The 22,132-nt window shown below is 54.2% G+C and overlaps 4 protein-coding genes across 4 annotated transcripts, besides 1 other annotated feature; all 4 read right to left on the bottom strand.

Annotated features, from left to right (window-relative positions):
* Positions 1-216: 216 nt before the first annotated feature.
* CLUP02_11861 (DNA polymerase phi) lies at positions 217-3,477 on the bottom strand (the record flags this gene model as incomplete). The annotated part of the gene is made up of 3 exons (XM_049290827.1): positions 217-1,813; positions 1,872-2,271; positions 2,328-3,477. The coding sequence occupies 3 exons, from the start codon at positions 3,475-3,477 to the stop codon at positions 217-219; spliced, it is 3,147 nt and encodes a 1,048-aa protein (XP_049147972.1).
* A 3,982-nt stretch (positions 3,478-7,459) lies between these two features.
* Positions 7,460-8,517, bottom strand: CLUP02_11860 (uncharacterized protein; the record flags this gene model as incomplete). Its single annotated transcript, XM_049290826.1, has 3 exons — positions 7,460-7,465; positions 7,838-8,269; positions 8,368-8,517. The coding sequence occupies 3 exons, from the start codon at positions 8,515-8,517 to the stop codon at positions 7,460-7,462; spliced, it is 588 nt and encodes a 195-aa protein (XP_049147971.1).
* Positions 8,516-8,596: a sequence feature (Short protein (CLUP02_11859, UQC86359.1) was converted to a misc_feature.).
* Positions 8,597-9,411: 815 nt separating this feature from the next.
* On the bottom strand, positions 9,412-10,080 carry CLUP02_11858 (uncharacterized protein; the record flags this gene model as incomplete). The annotated part of the gene is made up of 1 exon (XM_049290825.1): positions 9,412-10,080. One exon carries the CDS (start codon positions 10,078-10,080, stop codon positions 9,412-9,414), a length of 669 nt encoding a protein of 222 aa, XP_049147970.1.
* Positions 10,081-14,598: 4,518 nt separating this feature from the next.
* CLUP02_11857 (uncharacterized protein) lies at positions 14,599-16,214 on the bottom strand (the record flags this gene model as incomplete). The annotated part of the gene is made up of 4 exons (XM_049290824.1): positions 14,599-14,721; positions 15,150-15,487; positions 15,620-15,781; positions 16,088-16,214. The coding sequence occupies 4 exons, from the start codon at positions 16,212-16,214 to the stop codon at positions 14,599-14,601; spliced, it is 750 nt and encodes a 249-aa protein (XP_049147969.1).
* Between the last annotated feature and the right edge of the window lie 5,918 nt (positions 16,215-22,132).

Genomic DNA, 22,132 nt, shown 5'->3' with positions numbered 1-22,132 from the left:
GTGAAATCTGTGTGAATTGTGGAAGTCGGGCTCTATGTATTAAATATACTCAAGACCGTGAGCCCAGAATCTTCCCTGTGCCTCGTGAGGCCAATGCTTTTTTCGACATGACACAAATCCAGATCTTTGTTCCCATCCCATACCCATGCGCCAGAAACAAAAGCTTTTGTATCAGATAAAAATCTACCAGACCCCATCTGAGTCTTTCCCCCTCATCTATGTACTCTTTCCAGCACCGCCGGCCGCCTTCTTCTTCAGAGCCTCCTGGTTCCTGCACCACTCGTCCCAGGCCTTCTTCATTTCCAGCTGCGTCGCCGTTGCCTCCTCCACATCCCCAACAATGGCATCAACGGCAGCCCGGTCTCCCTTGCCAGCGTGGAACACGCTAGAAGCAGCGATCAGGCAGGCAGGCACAGCGGCCTTTGCGTGAGACTTTGTCTCGCCGGCCTTGAGCTCAGCATAGACGCCCTTCAGGACCTCGACCGCCTCCTCAAGGTCCAACTTGCTGTCCTCCGTCGACTTGCCGCCACCACCGGACCTCGCCTTGCGCGCGCGCTTCTGGTAGTCCTTGACCAGCTCAAAAGCCCGGTCAGAGAGTGTCTTAATGGTCGACGTGCGGACGAGCTGCAGCAGCGGCTGCAAGATCGCCAGCGTCGTCGGGCTACCCGCCTCGTTGCGCACAAAGATCTCGAGCAGGTCCAGCACACGCCTCTTAAAGTTGACGACGGACTCCTTGGCGGCCTTGCGCTCCTTCTTCTTGCTCGGCGCCGCCTTTTGACGCTGCTTGAAGACCTCGGCCAGCTTTCCGTCCAGCTCCAGCATGTCGTCGTCGCCCATGTCCGAGTCGTTGTCCGATGACTCTGCGTCTTCGTCCTTGTCGAGGCGGTGGCTGTTGAGAATTTGGCCGAGAGCGTCGTCGAGGTCTGCGAGGTTCTGTGCTTCCTCGTCGTCTGCCTCTTCATCCGATCCAGATTCTCCTTCGTCATCGTCGTTCTCCTCATCATCGCCGGCGTCAAGAGCATCGAATTCGACGTTGGAGTCCACCTCAGCGTCAGAACCGGCCTCATCGTCGGACTCGTCTTCCTCGTCCTCTTCCATGTCTTCAAGATCCATATCATCGGCGTCGACGTCAAAGAGCGACTGCTGCCCCTTGGCGCTCTCGTCGGCGGAAAGGACGTCCAGCAATAGCTCCAGCGCCTTGGGAGAAACTCTGCTAGTAAAGTAGCCAAACACCCGCTGCGAAATTTCGCGTAGAAGCGACGACTGCTGAGAGACGAGTGAAAGTAAGATCTCGACCAAGAACTCAGCAGCACCCTCCTCGTCCGTCTGCAGGCGAGTCTGGTACTCCTTGAGATCGCTCAAAAGCTGAAACGCATCCGGCTCCTCGTTGTAGAGCTGGAAGATGGCAATGGCGTGAAGCAGCGCCAAGCCCTGTGAAATCTTGACCTCGTCCGTCGAGCTCTCGCTAGCGGAGGCACTCTTTTTCATGAGTTTCTCCAACCGCTTCCGTGCTGCGTGAACCTCCTTCTTCATCTCTCCCTCCATACGAATGTAGTCTGGGTTGATCGACTGCACTGCCGTGCACAGGTAGTTGGCGTCCTCAGCTTTGCGAGAGAGCTTTGCAAAGGCTGACTGAAGTCGGCTTCTGCTCAGTTCCGTAACTAGCGAGTTTGCGTTCTCCGGGATCCATATGGGCTTGGCATAGGCGAGAGATGTCAGCTCCTGAAGCGCAGGTTCCGGTGCCGAGGTAGTCAGGCGGAAGATGTATTCGATGTAAACGCGGAGGTCGAGCTTAACCGAGTTAATATCCTTTCTGTGTGAAAGTCAGCATCAAGCACAAGTCAATCTGCAAGGAAGGGGATTCGACGCACGATGTCGTAGAAGTCTTCATGACAGGTCCGCTAAGAACCTGGATGACATCCTCGCCAGTATCGGCTTTCACATGCTGAAGAATCTTGTCTACCGTCTTGCTCTTGGTCATGACATCGAATCGATACAGTCCGTTGTTGTTAATCAGGTTGTCGAGAATGATGCCGGTGGCCTCAGGATGCGCCGCAGAAGTCTCCTCAACGACCTTCAAAGTCTTCAAAGCTGCCCGGTGAAGGAAGCGATCCTCCTGGGATGCCTGGTTGATGAGGCATGTCATCAGGTTCCTGCTGAAGAGCACGTCGAGGAGGTCGTCGATATCGGCGTAGCTCTGGAGCATCTTCTGGAAAACCAGGAAGCCCCTGAACTTTTGTCCCTCAGTGGCGGTCTTGGCGAAGAAGTTGTCTGCAATGCCTTGATTAGCTCGGCGCGTGGAAAAGCTGCCACCTTTCGATACTCACCATCAACAACTCGCTTCCAGAAAGATCTGAACTCATCGACACCTGCAGGACCCTTGCGCAGGAAGTGCCGCACAATCAGGTCCCATACGAAGTGCAGTTGCGGCGTCCAGTTGGCCTGCTTGTTCTTGACATAGTTGCCCCTCCTCGATTGCTGTTGTTGTTGTTGCTGCTGCTGCTTCTGCTGCTTCTCCACGTCATCCTGCCCGCTCTCCTTCAGGATACCCGCCAGCTCGCCCAGGTTTCTCGAAGAAAGGGGGTGGTGGTGCTTCGCCTTGTCGCCGGTAGTCAACTCAGGGCACTGTTCAAATGCGACAAGCCAGATGCCGACACCCTCGGGGGTCTTGGCCCAGCCGAGCTCGACCAGCTGCTGCAGCACCATCTCGACGCGGGGACGGTCCAGCTGCGCCAAGGCCTGCGCAACGACCCATCCGCACTGCGGCCGCAGCCAAATCTTCTTGCCGCCCAGCTTGACGAGCAGTCTGAGAATTTCGTTCCACCTGTCGGGACCCTCCTCTTCGAGAAACAGGATCCTCGCGCGCACGAAGCACTCGAGCCCGAACAGCTGTCCAAAGTACAGGTCTCGCTCCTCCTGTCCTGAGATGTTTCCTCCGAAACGCGTCCTCTCCATCAACATCTCGAGCACTTTATCAAACGTCAGACCAGGGTACTTGTCGCGGCACAAGTTCCTGGGCGGGCCGAGGAGCTGGCTGAGGATCTCGGTCAAGACGACGCTGTAGCCCAACCTCGACGCCGCTCTGCCGCTGGCAAGACCACGGAACAGTCGCCAATCGAGATGTCTGGTGAGACACGCCTCCGTTACGCCCTCGTCGTCGAGAAGGCTAGAAATGATGGCGCCAGCGGCCTCGAGGCGGTCCGTCTCGTTCTCGCTGCTGAGGAGGTCGTACAGCTTCGCTTCGCGAACACGGTCCTTGCCGGTCGAGTTCTCGACAAAGAGCTTCTTCTCCAGCAGGATCTTGGGCAGTCTAGTGCCATTGGAGCCTGTGGCGGCGTCGGCGACATCGTTCGAGTCCGGGGAGTTGCTACCGTCGGCCGAGGCGTCGTGGGAGGATTTTGCGCGCTTGTTGGACTCGGCGGCCTTGAGGGCCTCTCTCTCGGCGCGCTTGCGCTTTGCGCTCGCCGTCTTGGTCATTGTGTAGGATATTTCCGTTCAATCGCAGACCAGTTCGTTGAGAAAGTGGAATATTAAATTATCATGGAAGTTGGCGATACTTTCTTTTTTCTAAGGGCGTTCTCATGTCGCAGAGCGCATACTCTGCGATCGCTGCCAGGATCTCATCCAAAAAGTTTGGAGCGCAAAAAGTTCTGCCAGACGTTACCGCCCGGCAAAAAAAAACGGCTTTGACTTCACCTCACCCACGCCCCGCCGATGGTGGGGGTCCCTGCAGGTTTCCACTGTTACCCGCGAGGGGTCCACAACTCAATCCTGTGCCAGAAATTGGATGTCACAGTGAGGCGGTGACATTACCTTGATGTTGAGGTAGCTTTGAGGGAGAATTTCTCTATTCTCATAATCCACGCTCCTTCTGCTACTCTGTTAGTTTCCATCACTTTATCTGGCATCATGTTAAACAGTAGTGAGCACATCTTGTACTTCGCGGTTTCGGACGTGAAGCTCGCTCATCGACAAATTCATCAACCGCTCCAGAGTGTTTGTTTGGCTGGCTATTCATTCACAAACATCTGAAACTCGACTTAACACTACACTTCTAATGGGAATTTCAAGTTGTTTCACGGTCTGTTCGTGTGTGTTGTTCAGTTTCTGTTCCAAGATTGGATGTGTCATACAATGGTCGTCACCAGGTCTCAGGCTGAACCTGGTCCTGAAGGAGGACAGAGGAGTGAAGTGACTTTCAGATGATTGAAAGAGAAATATTATATATCAACTGATATATCATCCATACCTTTGTATCCCGCTAGTGCAACCTGACCGAGTCATCGACGTCGCATCTAGAATCATGGCAGAGGTAATAAACGGAGAGCACGTCCAGAAGGCATATTTATCCATCGATCGAGACATCGAATAAGTATATGCGCCATATTCTTGGAAGAAAGAATCAATGATGAAAACAAGAGCACTGAAACGACAATTCTCTATAGGAATTCTGGGCTTAGAATGGCTCACAATCACTGTAGGTGGGCGGTTGTTAGGTGAGCGTATATTCCATTCAAGTATTATAGGTTGGGACCTGAATCACCGAAGAGAATTGCTCGAAGCCTTCATAGACAATCGAACTGCAAAACACGTCATGAGCAGCGCCTGAAGTGTCTATGGCCTAGTGGAGTAAGGTAGTGCCTGGTTTTGGCAAACAACGCAAGTTCGAAGTTGGTGGCCTTACATAATGCCACAGGCAGCTCACATTTCATGATTTGCTTCCTTTTCATATCGGCATTCCAATGAAACACCAATTTGACGACTTGAGAAAGATGCCCGGTAACCAGGCCAGGGGCTCCGGGTTTCCCGTAGTAGAGGCTATCTTCGCGAGGGTGACTGCATTGAGGCCGGCGGGACCATCCCGAGAAGACGGAACATGAGACATCCACACATCATCGCAAGTGAAAACTAGAGTTTTGTTCCCAATTGAAACTGTCTCACATTCAAGGCACTTCAAAGAGGGCCCGAGGCTTGATGACTGATTACGTCAAGGGAGAATAAAAGGTGGCCGTGATGCTCCCGGACATCAACGATACACATGTTAGCAGCATTTCAAAGGCCAGACTCGCGATTGAGGAGTCATCCTCAGAAATCCCTCGTATTTTTTCAAGAACATCGTAAATATATATCTATAAAGCCTGGCAGACTTGTACTTCTCATACCGTCGTGTGACGAAGTCAGAAGAAGCATGTTACAGCTCAACTATCCTGAGGTCTGACTGGACAGCGGGTCGCGCATAAAACACCTTCCTGGATGTTTGAACAGCGTGATTCGTCTGTTTGACCCCGGTCTCTTCTACTATCGGCATACTGTCGAATAGACCCAGAAGTTCGTCGTCGGCTACGCCTTTCTCCTCTTCTTCGTCCTCAACTTCCATGCTCATTGAAAAGGGACTCTGGGTTTGCTTTCTCATGTCCTGTGTAATTAGCAAATTACAGTCAAACACTACTTAGTATGGTCTATCACGACACATTCACGGCATGTTCCCTCAATTCGCCGTCTCCAGAATAGGTTTCATGCTGATGCTCCTGGGGACAAGAATCTTTCGCAGCCATGTTGCCGGCTTCTACAGCGGTCTGAGATGTTCATGCGCCTCGACTACATCATTCCAAGTCTACATGAATTTCCTAACTCTCCAAACACCCTCCTCGGACCAATGTATGCCTTATCTAGCCTCGGTCTCTCCAAACTACATCCCGATTCTTCCATACATGCTTTGGGTAAGATACTTGATGTACAATGGAGAGCTTTCCCTCCGTATGACTCAGCACAAGCGCACCTGCGATCAGAGGGACACTGAACGCGAAGTCACGAAAAGGAGTAGGCAAAGAAACTCGTCCCTGTAGTACACCAGCCGAAAGGTCACGCGATACCCATAACGTCTCCCAAGGAACACCGGATCTCCTCTTGACGGACTTCTCCTGTACCCCTCAACCGCGTTTCCCGCAACTCACCAGGTGACAGGATCGGAAGGAGTAGAGACCCAGACACACCTTTCACTTCTCCTTGCCGGGGACAGGCACCGAGAACTTGCCACACTCACGGCCATTCTGCTCCTGGGGATGAGCGCCAATGGTAACCGGAGTGCCAGCGATGATGCTTGTATTCTACAGTATTTAACAACAGGCTGATGAGCTAGAGGGCCTGTCGCCAAATCGCCATTTCCTCTAACCTCTCGTGCCGTCGGCCGGTGACCGGAGTCCGGGAGTATTGTTAAATCTTTTTCAAGATTCTTGTGGTCTTTCGGTTTTCATGAGAACTTGAAAGATATTTCAACCGACCATTTCTAGCTCTCTTTTAACAGCATTCATCAGCTCTTGTGATATATTCCACACGGAATAAACAACACTTGCAGGCAGTACTCTCTTACAATCCACTCTCTATATATTATACAGGTCTTGGATACCACATAGAGCAAACACTGGCTACACTTCCACACGTGAGACAGATCTGACATTTTATAGAGGGAACTTAGGCCCAATCGTAACCCAGAGCCTCACGGGACGCCGATGATGTTACAGGCATTCACAATACCGGAGTTGTCTCGCTCCTCCTCCAAAACCAGTCCGGACAGATACCGTAAACCCGCCCAGTCCACGACAGCTGGATTCAACGGCAGCAGATAGCAATATAGCTATCGACACCGGTACCAAGGCTGTAGAGGTTCAGTCAGGCCCATGTTTGCTACAAGATCTAACCGCAGTTGAAGTAATTCAGATCTCCCACCAACCAACCGCGATCCCAAATCATGCAAGCCAGGCAAAGAACCCCCAACGCTGATCCAAAGTCACCTTCCCTACCTGAGCACTACCGTTTCCCCTAAACCTCTGACCTGTAGTCTCACGATATAGCACCGCACTTGACCACACGAATTCAGGGGCCGGGATGGCAACAGAATCAACGGCTTCAGGGGCAAAGGGCAACGGGAACAATACTGAGAAACAACAACCACCCAATCGTAGTCTAGTTTGAAACTGCTGATCAGCCTCCAGTAACGGGAACTAGGCACGATCTTCTAGAACAATCGATCCCCTATCCAGGACAAGTATACAGACATCACGGCGCCAAAACCAAAGCTTCACCCCTCTACGAACACACCTCACCAACATAGTCTACGAACACCAGGCTGGAGTCGGCCGCCGGGCTCTCTCTCCGTCTTCTCAGACCCTCCTCAGAGTGCGCCAGCCGTCCACGCTGAAGATGCTATTCCTTAGATCGCTTGCTAGATACTTACTGATGCTGATCCAAAATGGTGCTACCAACAAGCCGCCTCAAAACCACGCCGAAAGAGACTCTCGCCCTCCCGTTGCCATCGTGCCATCTTCCACTCGCTCCCGCTTAGTTCAGGGGGGGAAGCAACGTTTGGCTAAACCCATCAGGTCGTCGTCCATCCATCGTCCAGCCTGCCGCCATTCCAAAGAGCCGCCCCGTCACGCCGCCACCTTTTTTGTTCTTTGTCTCAACCCTCGTGGGGGGGAATGTTAGGATGTTTTAGCTCAGAGGGCGCCATGCCCGTTTTATATCGACTACCCTTCCCGTCCACAACAGCATTACCTACTTACCTACTCATATGCCTTACCAAGGGGACTAGTCGGGGGAAAAAAAAGGCCTCCCGACTTGAAGCCAAACGAACACGCCACAAACGCATGTTAGTCGAGCGGCGCCGTCACCGAAGAAAAAGAGTCCGTCCCTGCGGGACCGCAAGCCACCCCAGATCCGACTGTCAGACGTTCGACGGAACTACTCAACAAGTCGAGACAAACAAAGAAAATATGAAAAAAGGGTCTTGTACCACGCTCGGCGTCCCTGAGAAGTAGGGGTCTGCCCACCTACATACCGCATCAACCGCAATGGCAAAACGGCCACCGGGGAGGAATGTTGCGGACATTAGGTCGCCGCCGCCATCAGAAACAACTTTGCACCAACGCGGACTCTGAACGGCGGCTCGGCCGGCCGGTCGGTTCATATCGGCGCAGGCGTGGCGGTCTCGCCCGACCTGTTTCGCTGCTTCTGTAGCCTGACAAACCTGGGCAGTGGGAGGCTGGGAGGGGGAAGAAGAGGATGTTTGAGGTCTCGGGGATGTGGGGGAGGGGAAGAAGAAGACAGCCAAGGGCCCAAAGGCTCCAGAGGCGGCGAGAGAGACAAGCGAGCACGCAAAAAAGACCCTGATGTTCCTGTAGCCGTCGCGGGAACCGTGTACAAGCCCATCGGACAATTGTTCGCCTCTGAAGGCGCGACGTGGGTGGCTCGAGGCTAGGGTAGCATTCGCCTAGCAATGCGCGCGGAATCACTGTGACTGGCGAGTTTCGGATGCCTTGTTGGTTTGGGACGTGTGAACATCGTTCAAGGCATTGCGTTGGCTCATACTCTCAGACGCAAGAACGGCGGTGGAGAGCCTATTCCGGAAGCTCGTTCATCCCGACTTGATTCTGTGGTGTTGGCCCAGCTGTTGCCGTTGCTAGCAGGCTGCTGCTGCTGCTGCTGCTGCTGCTGCTGCTCCTCCTCCTGCTGCGACATGGACCGGGGAATGGAAGAGTCAGGTCAGACCCGTCGGTCAGACGGGCAACAGAGCATACGGGCCCGGCTCACCGGGTGATATCGTTCGTTTCAGACATCGGTGCGGGTTGCCCTGCTTCTCCAAGGCATAGGTCGGTTGTGTCGGTAGCTGCTATGGCCGGACAATTAATGAGAAACTATCAGTCCCCGGTCCGCATGCATGGCGACATGTTTCGACCCAACTTTGGATCTTCGTATCGCATTAGCCGAGAGCTGAGGAATCGTTCATCAACCAAGTGGGTGAGGTCTTGGGAGCTTGGGTGCTTGGGAGCTGTTTGCCCGTGGTTGCTGCGCCCCGAAATAGAGCTCCCCTTGATAGCGAAAGCGGGGAACCCAGTCCCAGAATCCCATGCTCTCCAAGCAAGTCCAAAGTCAGTCTCAGCCCAGCAACATCCAGTGGTTCCGGGGTCGACGATTGAGACTGTAAGATAGAGAGGTTCGAAAGAGGGGTGAAGGAAGCATGAAAGAGGAGCTCTATCCATAGAGTAAACACCCCCTGCGCTGACACCAAGATCCTTCGCCAGCCTTGTCATCATCATGGTATCGTCAGCAGTTGCGAAGCGGCGCCTCTCTTGTATTGACCCTCACAACCCGGGGGTCATCTTGATGGATTCCCGGCTTCAATGATGTGATGTTATCCGCAATTCGTAGCCGCAGAAAGAATGAACGAAAATCGGAGTTCGTCCGTACACAACGAGCCATGCCGAGGGATGCCGACTCCACTGAGCCCCCAAACCTGAGCTGAAGCTCCGCTCGGACGTTTCTGGTTCCTGTCCCATCAGCACGTCCCATTCGAGAACCTCTCCCCCCTCGTCGGTTTCCTCCCTCCCTCCCCCACTACCACACCACCAAACGTCAACCTTGAACCAGGTTCGCCCAACCGGACCGTCCAACCAGCTGCCAAACCGGGATGACGGCGGCTAGAGACGTCACTGCTGGAGACACCATCCTTGTCGACATCACGTGAACCAACACATGACTTCGCGTTGAAGCTAGGATCCAGAAACAGGGTCTGCAGGGGCCCATTGTTGACATGAATCGCGAAACCGCAGTTTGTAAACAAAGTACCCGCCAACGAGAAGAGAGAGCGAGGAAAACTCCCCTCACTTGAGTATGGAGAGTGGCCTGCTTCCCACCCGCGGTGCAACGCGCCCGCGCCGTCTGCACCCGCTTTCGTGCTTCACCATAGCCGTACCAACGATGACGAGACAAAGAAAGAGCTCCATAACGGCCTAAACGGCACCGTTTGTCCATTGGACTGGGTCCAAGGCTAGAGACGATCCTCAAGCGTTCAGCCAGAGACCAAAAACGATGTGAGCAGGATTTGAGCGACGACTCTCTGCTTCTCCACGTTATCCATGGTGGGCCGCGTAAAAGGTGTTTGATCGTGGTCTTGGAGGGGTCAAGGAGCAAAAGAGGGGAAGCAGTGATGGCTCTCTCTGTGTGCGCAAGTAAAGCTGAGGAACGGGAGAGGGGAAGAGGAGGGGCACGGAGACCCGAGGGAGAGGGAGGGGACAACGCCATCGCGGATTCTGTCACGCGGCACTGACTGATGTGTCTATACCGGGCGTACGACAAGGCTTGCAAACCTTCTATCAATGTCAAATTCAAGCTGAAAGTTTGGCTCTGACAGCTCCCGAGTGCATTGGGACGCCTCATTGGATTGTTTCCGATGCCTGTCTTCCCTATCATGCAGGTAATCTTCAATAGCGCGAGATGGCCTCATCAATCCAAGGCATCACGACCTGGTAGCGCCGAAGGCCAAGTCTTGTGCGCGCGAATAAACAAACAAGGCGAGCCATCCAATCCTGTTTCTCGGTGGCATCTGTCGCTCTCTCTCGCCTCCGAGTCGAGTCCCCTCTCGTTTCGGTCAAGCTTGACCGACATGTTGTCGTACGTGTGAGCCATCTCTCTAGTGATTGGCACTGTTTTCGGTTGTTGATGGGTACGGGGTCGCTGTCGATGCGGCCCTGGCACTGGATCCAGTATACCCATGGTCGTGATGCTTCGACTTGTGCAAATGCTCCAGAAAAGAACGATGTGACCGCATGAGAATGACGGCCCGGCTAAGCAGGATCTCGATACACGACGGCGAGACGAGCGCTCTGCCTTGGGGGAGGGGCCGCAGGCCGGGGGGTGTTCTTGAATCTTGACGATCACTGCCAGGCTTGACCCCGAGAGGATGACGTCTGTTTTAGAGCCGGACTAGACCGGCCGCAGGTGATCGGGACGGGAGGTGCGTGATCGATGCTTTTTTACATCGAGATGGCCAACCGGGGGGTTCTCACATCGCCCTCTACGTCGCCGCCCATATTTGTACGAAGTTCGGATACGCAAGCTTGACTTGTTAGCCTCAAAGTCATGGATGATGGCCAGACCTTGTTTTTCTCGATGTGTAAATGCCGGGTGAGACCATGTCTTGAGGCATGGGAAGATGCCTGAAGACCATGTTTTTGTTGTGCCCATTTCTTCTCGAATTTCCTTCTCGCGTCTGATGAGTCAAATCGCGATCGGGCTATATGCGTATGTATTATCGCAACCCAATCAGTAGTTGTGCGGCGTGCCTCCAACCAGCTTATGTCAGTAATTCTCCGACCGCATTGATGGAGGAGTGGCGTGGTGGTGTTGGGGTTTCGGTCGCTTCTTGGTCCTGGCCCGGGATCGGGCGATGCTGGATACCGAGTATTCGGATGATTCATCCGCATTTTGCTGTTTGAGCATCCTCATCTTACACTCTCAAGGCTTTCAGGAGTTGGTCCCGCTGACCTGTTCGTGTTGAACCCTTGTTGGCGTGAAGCTCGTGCGATTGATAGAGCAACGCGAAAGGAGACTCATCTTGTAGCACCGAGGATGTTCTCCATGGCGCCAGGCATAACGCCGTAGCTCCGACTTTCGTCACAAGGTTTGAGGCGCCCTTCTGAATAGTTCCAAGGCGGCGGCCCGTCATCAGATCAGACAAGCTCGACATGGCAATTTGCGTCAGCCACACTCACTGTCAGTGATCATTCACATTCCTCCACCCGCCTTCACCGACGGCCAAGTGCACTTGCCTGTGCACCCGCTTGGACTTGAAGCTGTCGACTCGCAATCACGATCCCAACGCCAGTCGCTAGTGCGCCAATGGCAGCCGGTGGCTTGGAATCGGGAGGATGAGTGGGCTGTGCGTAGCCTCTCGCTCGTAGTGTACCCGTCCGGTAAAGTGTCGCGGGGTTCCAGGGCTCGGTGAATAGGGACGCGACCCATAGACGATTTTTTTCTTCTCTAACCAAGCAACCGTAGATTAGGAGCGGAACAAGACAGGGTAGGCCGGTCAATATCAACAGGGTTGACGATGGCATCGGCCCTTTAAGCGAAGTCAAGAGCTTTATGAACGTTTCGTCCATTCTTGAAATCGTGAGCCTCATCCATTGTTGCGCAACCCCTGGCGGGATGGAATTCTTCAATCCTATTTCGAGACGCCCAGGTGATCAACATGGTCATGCTCACGGTCAAGGTTGGCCCAAGGCCGAAAGCCGGCTTGTCGATCGAGCTGATTTTTTGAAGACGAGCTTTCCAAGAACAGTCCAAAGTAAACAAAAGGTCCCCTACAGAGTAAGACGGCGGGCGTCTCGAGGGAGCCGGGGATGCTGCATGGTGGTCACCAACGAGAGGGGTTCTTCTTTGGCCCAAACCTCTGTGCACACGGAAATATGACAAACATGCCTTTGGCCGGGCCTTGTAAGTGGAGCTCTGGAGCTTCAAACCAGGATCCTGCCGTTGCTGATGTTGTCATGTCGTCCCAGAGGAAAACGAGAGGCACGAGAGCCTGTCTCGCCTGTATCGAGAGCTTCTTCAACCCCACTTCGTGAGTCGTGAGTGCGTAACTCGTCCTGCAAGAAGCTGGAGCATCTCACCGTCGACAGCCGCGGTCGCCGGGGGAGCTTCGACCCTGTGGAAGCTAGGGCGGGCCGGCCAACACGGCGGAGCATCAGAAACATGGCTGTAATACTCTGGAAACCTGGACTGCATGCAGTAGCTGCAGCAGCTTGATGCAGCCCGGCCATCTGTCCGCAATGCAAAGTGCAGCTCTGCATCCGAGGTATCCATCTCCATCGACTATCCATCCAAACGTATCCGTGGGTACTGCACAGTTTCTGCATCGAGCTCGCATACGCGCATCAGCTATGCAGCACATCTGCAGCCCGCCGCGCGGTAGTGTGCTCTGTAGGCGGGGGAGCATATGGGACTGGCGCCCGAATCTTTGCTCGTCCCGATTCCCTGTTGCTTCTGTTGCCCCGTCGAACAAGTCTACGAGACGCAGAAGGATCCAAACTGACTGTGTCCTTGGAGACAAACACCGGCCGCTTCTGCGGCCGTGTCGCAACTCGGATAACCACCATTCGACCTTCATCTCCCCAGCCGCCGGCTTCGGATCGGCCTGACCACTGAGCGAGATACACGTACCGACGTGCGATAAAACCAATGTCTCTATCGCTGTTCCTCGATGCACGGTGCTCATTGTGGAGATGAAAGACTGAGCGTGCCGCTTCACCGCCAGCCGGTCTTAGACAGACTTTGACTGGCATCTGGCATCTGGCAGCCTTCAACACCCGTGCCCTGAACTCAAGTGTCGCGCCGTCAAATCCGCATCATTCAAATGCTTGACCAGCGCCGCTGATGTTGGCGTCGCCATTGATCGCAGGGCAAGCTGCCATTCGCCCGTCTGTTCGCCAGCCAGTCAAGCCAGGTAAGCCAAGACCCAGGCCTAGACCAGCTGGATGGATCACTATCAGGGAGTCGACATGGACAACCGGGGCAAGACTCGAACTCTGTTGCTCTGTCAGAACGGTCGTTGTCAGTCGTCATCTCGGTGCATCGCCTGGTCCGGGTTTGGTGTCTGCTAATATTCCGAGCTTCAGCCCCAGCCCCAGCCCCAGACCCAGCTCCAGGCCGAGCTTGAAGCTTCAGCAGAGCTCTAACGAAGCTCTCTTTCTGTGTGTCTCTTTTCTTCCCAAGCTCCCGAGCTATTACCACGCACCAAGCTCCATCTGTGCTTACAGTGTATCCACTTGCCTTCCGAAACAGGATGCTCTGTAAGCCAGCTGTGCCAGCGCCGCAAGAACAGTGTCTCAGCGCCCGCTAGACCCTGTGTTTCTCTTAGTGACCGATAGCGAGCCAATTGCAACGCCAAATCGGTGTGAACAAGAGGCTCTGGCAGGTCCAAACTGTTTATTCGAGGACCGCGGTCGGTTTGAAGTTTGGGTTGCACGGGACGATGTGGCAGTGATAAGCAATCCTGAGGTTCCCAGGTAGGTAACGAGAGCGGAGTCTAGCCCAGCACGCATATATACTACGTACAAATCGCACGAGACAGAAGCCGGGGCCAGGACCGGGGTCACGTACTGGGCCGATGGGCGGGGGAAAGCGAGGGACTGCCCTAGGCTTGGCTGAGAGAGTTGAGAACTTGAGGCAGAGCGGCCGAGAGCTCTGGCCAGTCGCGATGGCGGAGATGGAGGTGAAGCCCTGCGAGCTGCCGATGCCCCCTTGTCGGACCCTAGTCAAAGCCCAGCTGATCCCAGCCGATCCCACGTCTTCAGCCCAGGGCCGGCCCCGTTGGTTGCTGTGGGGAGAAGATGACGATGGGGGTTTTACCGGGTCATTAATGTACGGAGCACTTCTTTTTTTTCCTTCGAATTTTCTTCCTGTCTTCGGAACCTCCTTTTGGTCGTTGCCGGATCATTGCTGAGATCCGCTTTGTGGAGGCAGGGTCTTTGGAGCAAGTGCTGAAAAAAATCTTTGCAGACATGCTCAGCTATGTTGATGGGTTTAGTGTAAAGTCTCACGACGCGACTCCGTACACTAGCCTATGTGCCAGATCTGCCATTTCTCGGCTCTTGTCGTACGGTGCGGTAGAGGCCGAATAACTCGGCAGGGCCGGTTTTCCTCAGGCTCGGGCCCCGTTCGCTGGCCGGACAGCTGGGCCGTCTAGATTCGCTTGAGGTGCATCAGGATTTCGAGATGGAGGATACGAGCAAGGTCACCGCAGATGCTCGACACCCAAGTCTACGTCATTGCTGGGCTTGTGATTCCTGCAGCCCTGACGTTTTGACCTTCTGTGCATGTCACTGATGCGGGCCATTGGGAGGCCATCTCGAGGTCACCAAGGAATGCTGTTGTCTTGTGTATCTGTAGGAAGAGGAATGTAGACTGGGTCCGAAAAGGGTATCACAGCCAAGGATCTACGTCCCGAATTAGCGAACAATTGTACAGTATCATCCCCATTGATGGCTTGTTTGTCGACGGGATAAGCCTGTGAATAATTAGCGGCCAACAAGCCACTCACGAGTTTTTTCGTACTCCGTACCAGAGAAAGGGGGAAAAAGTCTGACATGGCCCATAGTCACCACGCCATTTTATTCCAACCTTGTCTCAAGCAAGACCCTTCTCGCAGGCTACGACCCGGCAACCGAAGAATGCAGCAAGGAGTCATTTAGGGCCCTGAAGTCTCACTTCAGATGTTTGCTGACGCCCCGGAAATGTCATCGCCTGTGTCGGCCGCAGCGGATGTGCCCTGCCTGCAGCGGCAACATCAATAGGTCTGGATTCGGGCATACTGTGTATGCCTCCGGGGGCGTGGTTGCTTGGGAGCACCAGGTCCGAGTAGCAAGCTTGGTGTGCCGTGTGGCCTGAACGGTGAACCCAAGCTGGAGGGATGACGAGACGGGCAAGATTCGGGAGATCATGGGCGTGGGAGCCCTGTCCAAAGCCGCCAGGCGTTTCCGTTTCTGCCGCTGCTGTGAGGTAGCCTTGCCAACCCTGTGTCCAACATGAGGATGGAGGTCGTGGTCCGGGGTCTTCTGGCGAATGAGGATGGAAGCATCACGATTAAGGTGCAGGAAGCGGATGACACAATAGGCAAGGCGGCGCCTGATGTAATTGCTGGCTCCAGACCCTGAATGCTGGTAGGCTCAGCAGCCGGTTGCTCAGAGCAGGGGATAAAAGTCAGTGAGTTGGCAGACAGGCGACAGACGGGAGAGACAAGCCGCTACTGTCTTGTCTCTGAATGCTGTGTTTGTAGCCGTACCTATGTGAAAGAGTACATGCTCGCACGTCCAGTGCACTGCCGAAGTATTAGGAGGTGCTCTGTAGTAAGACACACCCTGAACAGGGGACAGCTGAGTAGGGCGATACGCCAACTCACCGCTCATTTCCAGGCTCGCGATGGTCACTGGCGGTGGTGTTGGTGCTGAAGTGCGGCGTTGTCAGCGGTGCTGAACTTGATCTGATGGTTTCCCGCGCCGGGCGATGATGTAAGTCGACGGCCTAGGCCCACTTCTGCCAAGTGAGGTTTGCTAGTGCTAGGCAGAGAGGCATTTTGGAGGTGACAGTGTCCAGCTGGCAGGTCGGCTGGCACCTCAAGCAACCTCGTGGACAGTAGAAGCTGACTCTGTCGATTCGGTTCGAGGTTCGTGTGAAGGGCGCTTAGAAGTTGGCTTCTCGGATAGCCTAGCGCCAGCCTTCAGCCACACGGGGGCCATCGTCAACTAGATACCGTAGTTCACAGCCGGGGCGACGGTGAAATCAGTCTTTAGTTGATGGAAGGGGGGAGGGGTAAAAGGATGACTGCGGCCGTTGGGGGCAAAAAGGGACGAGCGGACGATGGCTTGCAATGGACGCATGTCGTTGCCATATGGATGGATCACGGGAGGCGCGTGTAGGTGGTCCTCTGCACGTAGTGTTTCCCTGTGCGCGTCGTTTGGATCTCGGATTACAGTTCAATGGACCGGTGGTTGACTCGTATCTAGAGAACCCTCAGTGATTTCCGTTGGAGCTGTGCCATATTCGATGTGCTGTTGTCGTCAGGGTACTCGAGTCGGACTGGCATTGGGATTGCGTCTGGCTTGTTGCACTAAGCCAAGAAGATAGTCGAAAGTTGATACCGCTTTTCGCTGGGCCCGGCGCTTCTTCGCAAATGGTGCTTTCTGCCCGAAGGAAGGGAGAGCCAAATTAATCGCAATTGTCCAACAAGTGAACCAAGTAGTAGACGGAACGCTTGCGGGCAATAAGTCGAAGCAGAGGTGCGGCATAGAGATGCTTTGTTGGAAAGCTGGGCTGGATTGTATGAATGTTTGAGCTTGCACAGCACTAAGAGGAACAGCACAAAGCACAAAGAGCACAAAGGAACAAAAACGTTTAATCCATTCAACGGGGTCGAAACCGCCCTTGCCTTAGGTTGGTTGTTCCTGGCTAATAATTGAATGGAAGTGGAAGGAAAAGACTTCCTTCCATTGGACACTTGGTGCCTTCTAAATTAGAGTCGAGCCTTACACCTCAGGTTTGACCATTGTGAGGCAGGAAGGACTCAAGGAATACCTTAGGTAGATACTGTGTAGAGTACCTTAGGTAAGTACACTAGGCAAGGTACTCAGTGCCTGCCAATATCACTTACAGAAGGTGGAGAGGTCTGGAGACTTCCTTCCATGGCTGAGGCGTGGGAGAAGGAAGGGACCTACCGTACGGATACGCATGGAAGGTACCTCACCTCCCGTCACTCCGCACTTTCCTCACAGGCCCCGCAGGCTGTAGCATCTGGGTCGGCGCCGGGTCCGCTGCACGGTTTTTTCTTCTCTTCAATTTTCTCTCTCCCTGCAGACGGATCACCGGGCTACGAGACCCTTCCACTGGGCAACCCGTTCTTTTCCTTCTCTTCCGCCTCACTACCATGGGAAACAGCGGGGATCAGAAAGGGTTTTCTCGACGCTTGGTATCCGTATCATGTAAGACCATCACTACGGTCCGGGTTACGGATACCTTTAGCCTCAAGATGCTGCAGCAACCGCAAGTCCGCAACGGGTCGACGGGTCCAACATCCAACGTGATACTGGTTTGATGGCGAGTTTACTGGATCCCGTTCCGAAAGCTGCCCAGCGACCAGCTCCGGGTGCTCCAGTCCACGGCTGCACCGCACACCACAGACCACCCCGCGGGCCTCTGTTGAGGGACTCGGGGACTCAGGGACGGTATGCTATGTTGCCCACAGACCAAGTTGCGGACAGAACATCAAAATCTCTTCTCGGGGAGTTTCCAATCTAACGCCAGACAGAAACATGGCCGGTCAGGTGGGTGACGACTGAGCACGAGAACCACTTCCAGACTCGAGCTTTCTGGAGACCGCCTCCGATCACTGGAGAACAAGACCAAGACCAGACCACGAAAGGCCTCGCGCTTCTCCGTATCAAACATGTTAACCCTTTTGGCGCTACCGATACTACCGAGTCAACGGGCTACGGCGTACCGAGTAGAGTACGTGCACACTGCGTCGGGCCCTAAAACTTCCTAGCGACCAGACGGGAAGCCCAGCACGCCAGCAAGCACGCCAGTCCCCAGTGAAGGGTTGCTCACGTTTAGGGCGGATGGGAAGATGGAGAGAGCCCCTCATGCCCCTGACGCCTCAACCGATAGAGCATGAACTCGACGCTCCAGGGCAAGCCGCCAGCGGCCATCAGTGGGGTGATGGAACATTCAGGCGAAGCCGCTGTAAATCCGTCAATTGTTGCGGCAACCGCCTGTAAGGGGGGAAAGTTCCCCAGGGGATTGGTGCCAAAGTAGGGGCCCCCTGTACGCCGCAACGGCGTTGTTGGGCGCCTGAGTCGTCGGAGGATGTTCGTGGAGTCGAATTCAGTTCTTCCGCCCCTGAAGGGTCCCTAGCTGGGAGGGTGCGAGACCCAATTACAGCGTTGGTATTCATACGGCGTCACGTACGGCGTCAAGTACCTCGCGGGAAGACAGGGCGAATGTGGGCGCGGGCGTGGTTCATGTCGGTAATGCTGGGTGGATTTGGGGGTGTGTGACTGCAAGAGACATGTGGACGGGACGGATACCTGTGTGTATTCTTCGCAGATGTGGTAAGGTACGGAGCATCGGTGACCAGTCTTCTCCAATCTCAGCATGGCGGCGAGATGAGGAATTACTCGTACCTGCTTTTGGGGGGCCATGACTTGCTGCTGGATGAAAATGCTTGTGCTGGCTCCAGCTGCTTGTGCTGTGCATCGGATCCAAGGGCACCACACGGGCAAAGCTCGAAGCGCATTGGCTAAGACAAGACGGAATTTGGTGCGATTGGCACGATTCTGCTCGATTTCCTTGGTTTGCTGCACAGCACAGATAACCTTTTTGCTGTTGCGCATTACCTTAGTTATGCCCGCTCGCGGCTTTTCTACCTTGACGCAAGGTAAGGCACCGACGAGCTGGAAGGAATCTTAGGTGAGAAAGTCTTCCTTTTCCCTGCCCTGCCCTGCTTCCCAGGTACGTACCTCGAGCCACGTGCTCTTTGGCTCGGGTCGTTCTCTTGCCTCTGCATCTGCCTCTGCCTTGGAAGCTTCTGCCGTCCGACCATTTGTTTTTATTCTGGAAGACTGACAATCGATTGATGCTTCAGCCGAAGAAGAGAACCAGGGAACGCAGGGCAACGGGAGAGAAAGCAAGATATTCTCAGCTCAATGACCACACACACACACACACACACACATACATTGTGCCTTGGCAACGTGTAAAGTGGGGGGGAAAGGGTACGAGGAAAAGACTGGGAAAAAAGGCACGCTAGAATAAGGTGCGGATGTATTACCAGGAATGGCCCTGTGTAAATGGCCAGCAAAGTCCCAGAGAAGGACCGCAGACGAGAGACCTACAGGGTCATGCCATGTTGCTTACGTCCAATGGCAGTGAGTGAAGGCGAGTTAGTGTACGTTGTGCAGCAGCATCGATGCAAGTTGGCTGCAGTATCATTTACTCAGTGACAGTTCAGAGACAAGTCGAGATAGAGCGAGAGACATACACCACACAGACACCAGACACCACCTCGGAGACTGAGAGGGAAAAGGTTCAAGCCCAGATTGCTGCAACTGGTAAACGGTGGGAAGCAAGCAAGAGAGCCACAGAGCCTGGAGACAAGGCAGAGAGAGACACCCGGGCCCCATCCATCTGCATCTTTTGTCTGCATCTGCATCTCCATCTCCATCTGGTGCATACACACTCCCTGTCGTCGCCGTCCACCCAGAAGCTCTGATGCAGCTGCAAGTCCTGCAGTAGCTGCAGCAGCGACCAAATCTCCCCTGACAACCAAGTTCAAAGTTGACTTTCAAGTCGCGGTTGGGTGGGCATCGCACCAGAAGTTACGCGCAGTGAGAGAGAGAGGAAGATCACCAAGGAGGCTCCACGACGAAGGGGGGAACGTCCCATCGCGAAGAAGGGTACCTACGTACTGGCTGTCAGATACGTACTCGTTGCAGCACACCTCACAGCCAGGTACGTACAGACAGCCATGTACCGCCCCCTTGGTCGTTTCTCTCTACCTTATCCGCACCTTGGCTTCACTACGCCGTACTACGTAAGGTATCCGTAGTCTGGGCTGGTCCCCCCCGTTTGGCGCTTCCCTGTTCGAGTGTCTGGTTCTGGAGCTGATGGCCCTTGGCTGGGGGTTTGTACCTGGTTCTGGCGCTGGTTGCTCAGAGAGAAAGTCCAGCATCAGACATGGCATCCAATGTCGTAAGGCCAGATGCTCCGTACCTAGAGCAGGGAAAGGAAGGCAAGGCAAGAAGCGAGACGAGGCGAGCCATGGAGACAATTCATAGTATAGAATTGTTGTCTGTATAAAAGTAGATTGTACTGAGATTGAGGTTGCGTAGGAGGAGCAGAAAGAGTGGAGGGATATCGTCGGCGGCTGCAGTGTGCTGTGCGTGACTGCTATGCTGTGCGTATGTAAGATGTCTCGCCCTCTCTCTGTGTCTCTCTCTCTTGGTGTACCTACACAGTAAGTTGATATTGTACATTGTCGTTGCTGGTCTGAATGCTTAGTCCCGGCATGTCATCTTGTACCCGTTCCTGTCTCGTTGCTGGTGGTTCCTGTTCCAGCTCGTCCAGCTCCAGTCTTCCCAAGTTCCCATCCATCTTGACCATCCTGGGCTAGCAACAACTGACAGTGACATCCCCCATCCCGGTCAAGTCTCAATCCACCCCGTCGAGTTGCCTTCCTGGACCTGGTTCAGGTTTCCATCCACACACCCTCTCTCTTCGCTCGCTCCCGTTGTCGTCGTCGTCGTCGTCGTCTGGCGGCTGTCTGTCTGGTCGCTGATACTCCGTACACTCTTCCTACCTAGTCGGCTACGCAAAGTAGCAGTGGTAGACTGGTGGTAGTGGTGGTACATAGCACCGTTGCTGTGTGCGGCGTATGCCTTGGTTCCATCCCATCCCATCCCATCCCATCCTGACTCCCAGAGAGGCCTGGTTCCTGCTTCTGGTCGCTTGGTTGCTGCTTCTTGTCCCATCCTGTCCTTGTCCCATCCCCCATCCCCATCCCCATCCCAGGTATCCCATCCCATCCTGTCCCAATCCCGTCACACACACCTCATGGTTGCTGCACACCACACCTCTCACGCACACCACACACACCACACACCATCCATACACTACACACCTTGATCCATGGTCCATGGTTCCAGAGAGTGACAGAGAGAGAGACAAGACACACACCCAGTTCCCATCCCATCCCAAATCCATATCCATATCCATATCCATACTTTGCTCACCACGACCAGTCAACCACACACACACACCACACCTTCATTCAAAAACCTCTAGTCTCCTCTTTCTTCCGACCTCTTCCCTCCCTCTCTCTCTTCTTTCCCCCTTCATCCCCGACCATAACCACCAACGGTCCGACGGTACGGTAGGTTTAGAGAGTTACGGATACCTTTATTCTTAGGTCCATCAGAGAGGTTCAGTTCAGGAATCATCCCTTGGTGTCCAGGTCTCCAGGTCCAGCCATTCTCTATAACTTATCGTACTCAACGTGCACCCAAAATCCTACTACACACCACCAACATCTCACGCCCACGGACTACCACACTATAATCGTCCTCCCATCGTATCGCATAACTGTCGTCGACGACCAACATCGTAACTCGACGCCGCCCTTTCTGTTGGCCAGTCCACACACTCAACCAGCAAAAAACTCAACTCACGACTCTTATTTCTAATTTTCCGTCTTTCTCGTTTGATTGCTCTTTTCTGCGTCTGTTACTGCTTTTCCCCCGTTGGGCATTGTGGGTAATCAGGAAGAACAACAAGAAGAAGAAGAAGCAGACGGACGAGAACGAAGCCGAAAGAGGAAACAAGAGAAGCACAAGCAAAAGAGGAATCCAAGAAAAAGAAGGCTAGACGCTTGGAAGAAACTACTTGACGTTTTTTCTTCCCCGTCCCTGCGCCAGCACTAGATAACCCAAAGGCATTGCACTCGTTTCTCTTGTCATTGCTTGTCCGGTGCTACTGCTGTACACTCGGATCTTTTTCTCTCTCTCTGTGTCGCTACTCAGTACCAACCAGCAAAGCCAGTCTCTCTCTCTCTCTCTCTCTCTCTCACTCACTCACTGCAATCTGCGTCCTTGCATCACTGCAGCATCCCTTCCTGCTCGGCCACCGAAAAAGCGTAGCTCGAGCAAAGCACTAAAAAAGGGTCGTAGCCTCCGAAACGCACCTTCAACACCGACGCCGCACTGCAGCTCCCGCACCGCATCCGCATTTGCCTTTGCTCCTGCTCCGG

This window comes from Colletotrichum lupini, chromosome 6, assembly GCF_023278565.1.
Source record: "Colletotrichum lupini chromosome 6, complete sequence".
NCBI lineage: Eukaryota > Fungi > Ascomycota > Sordariomycetes > Glomerellales > Glomerellaceae > Colletotrichum > Colletotrichum lupini.
The sequence above is the reverse complement of the archived record's forward strand: the minus strand, read 5'-3'. Positions and strand labels throughout refer to the sequence as shown.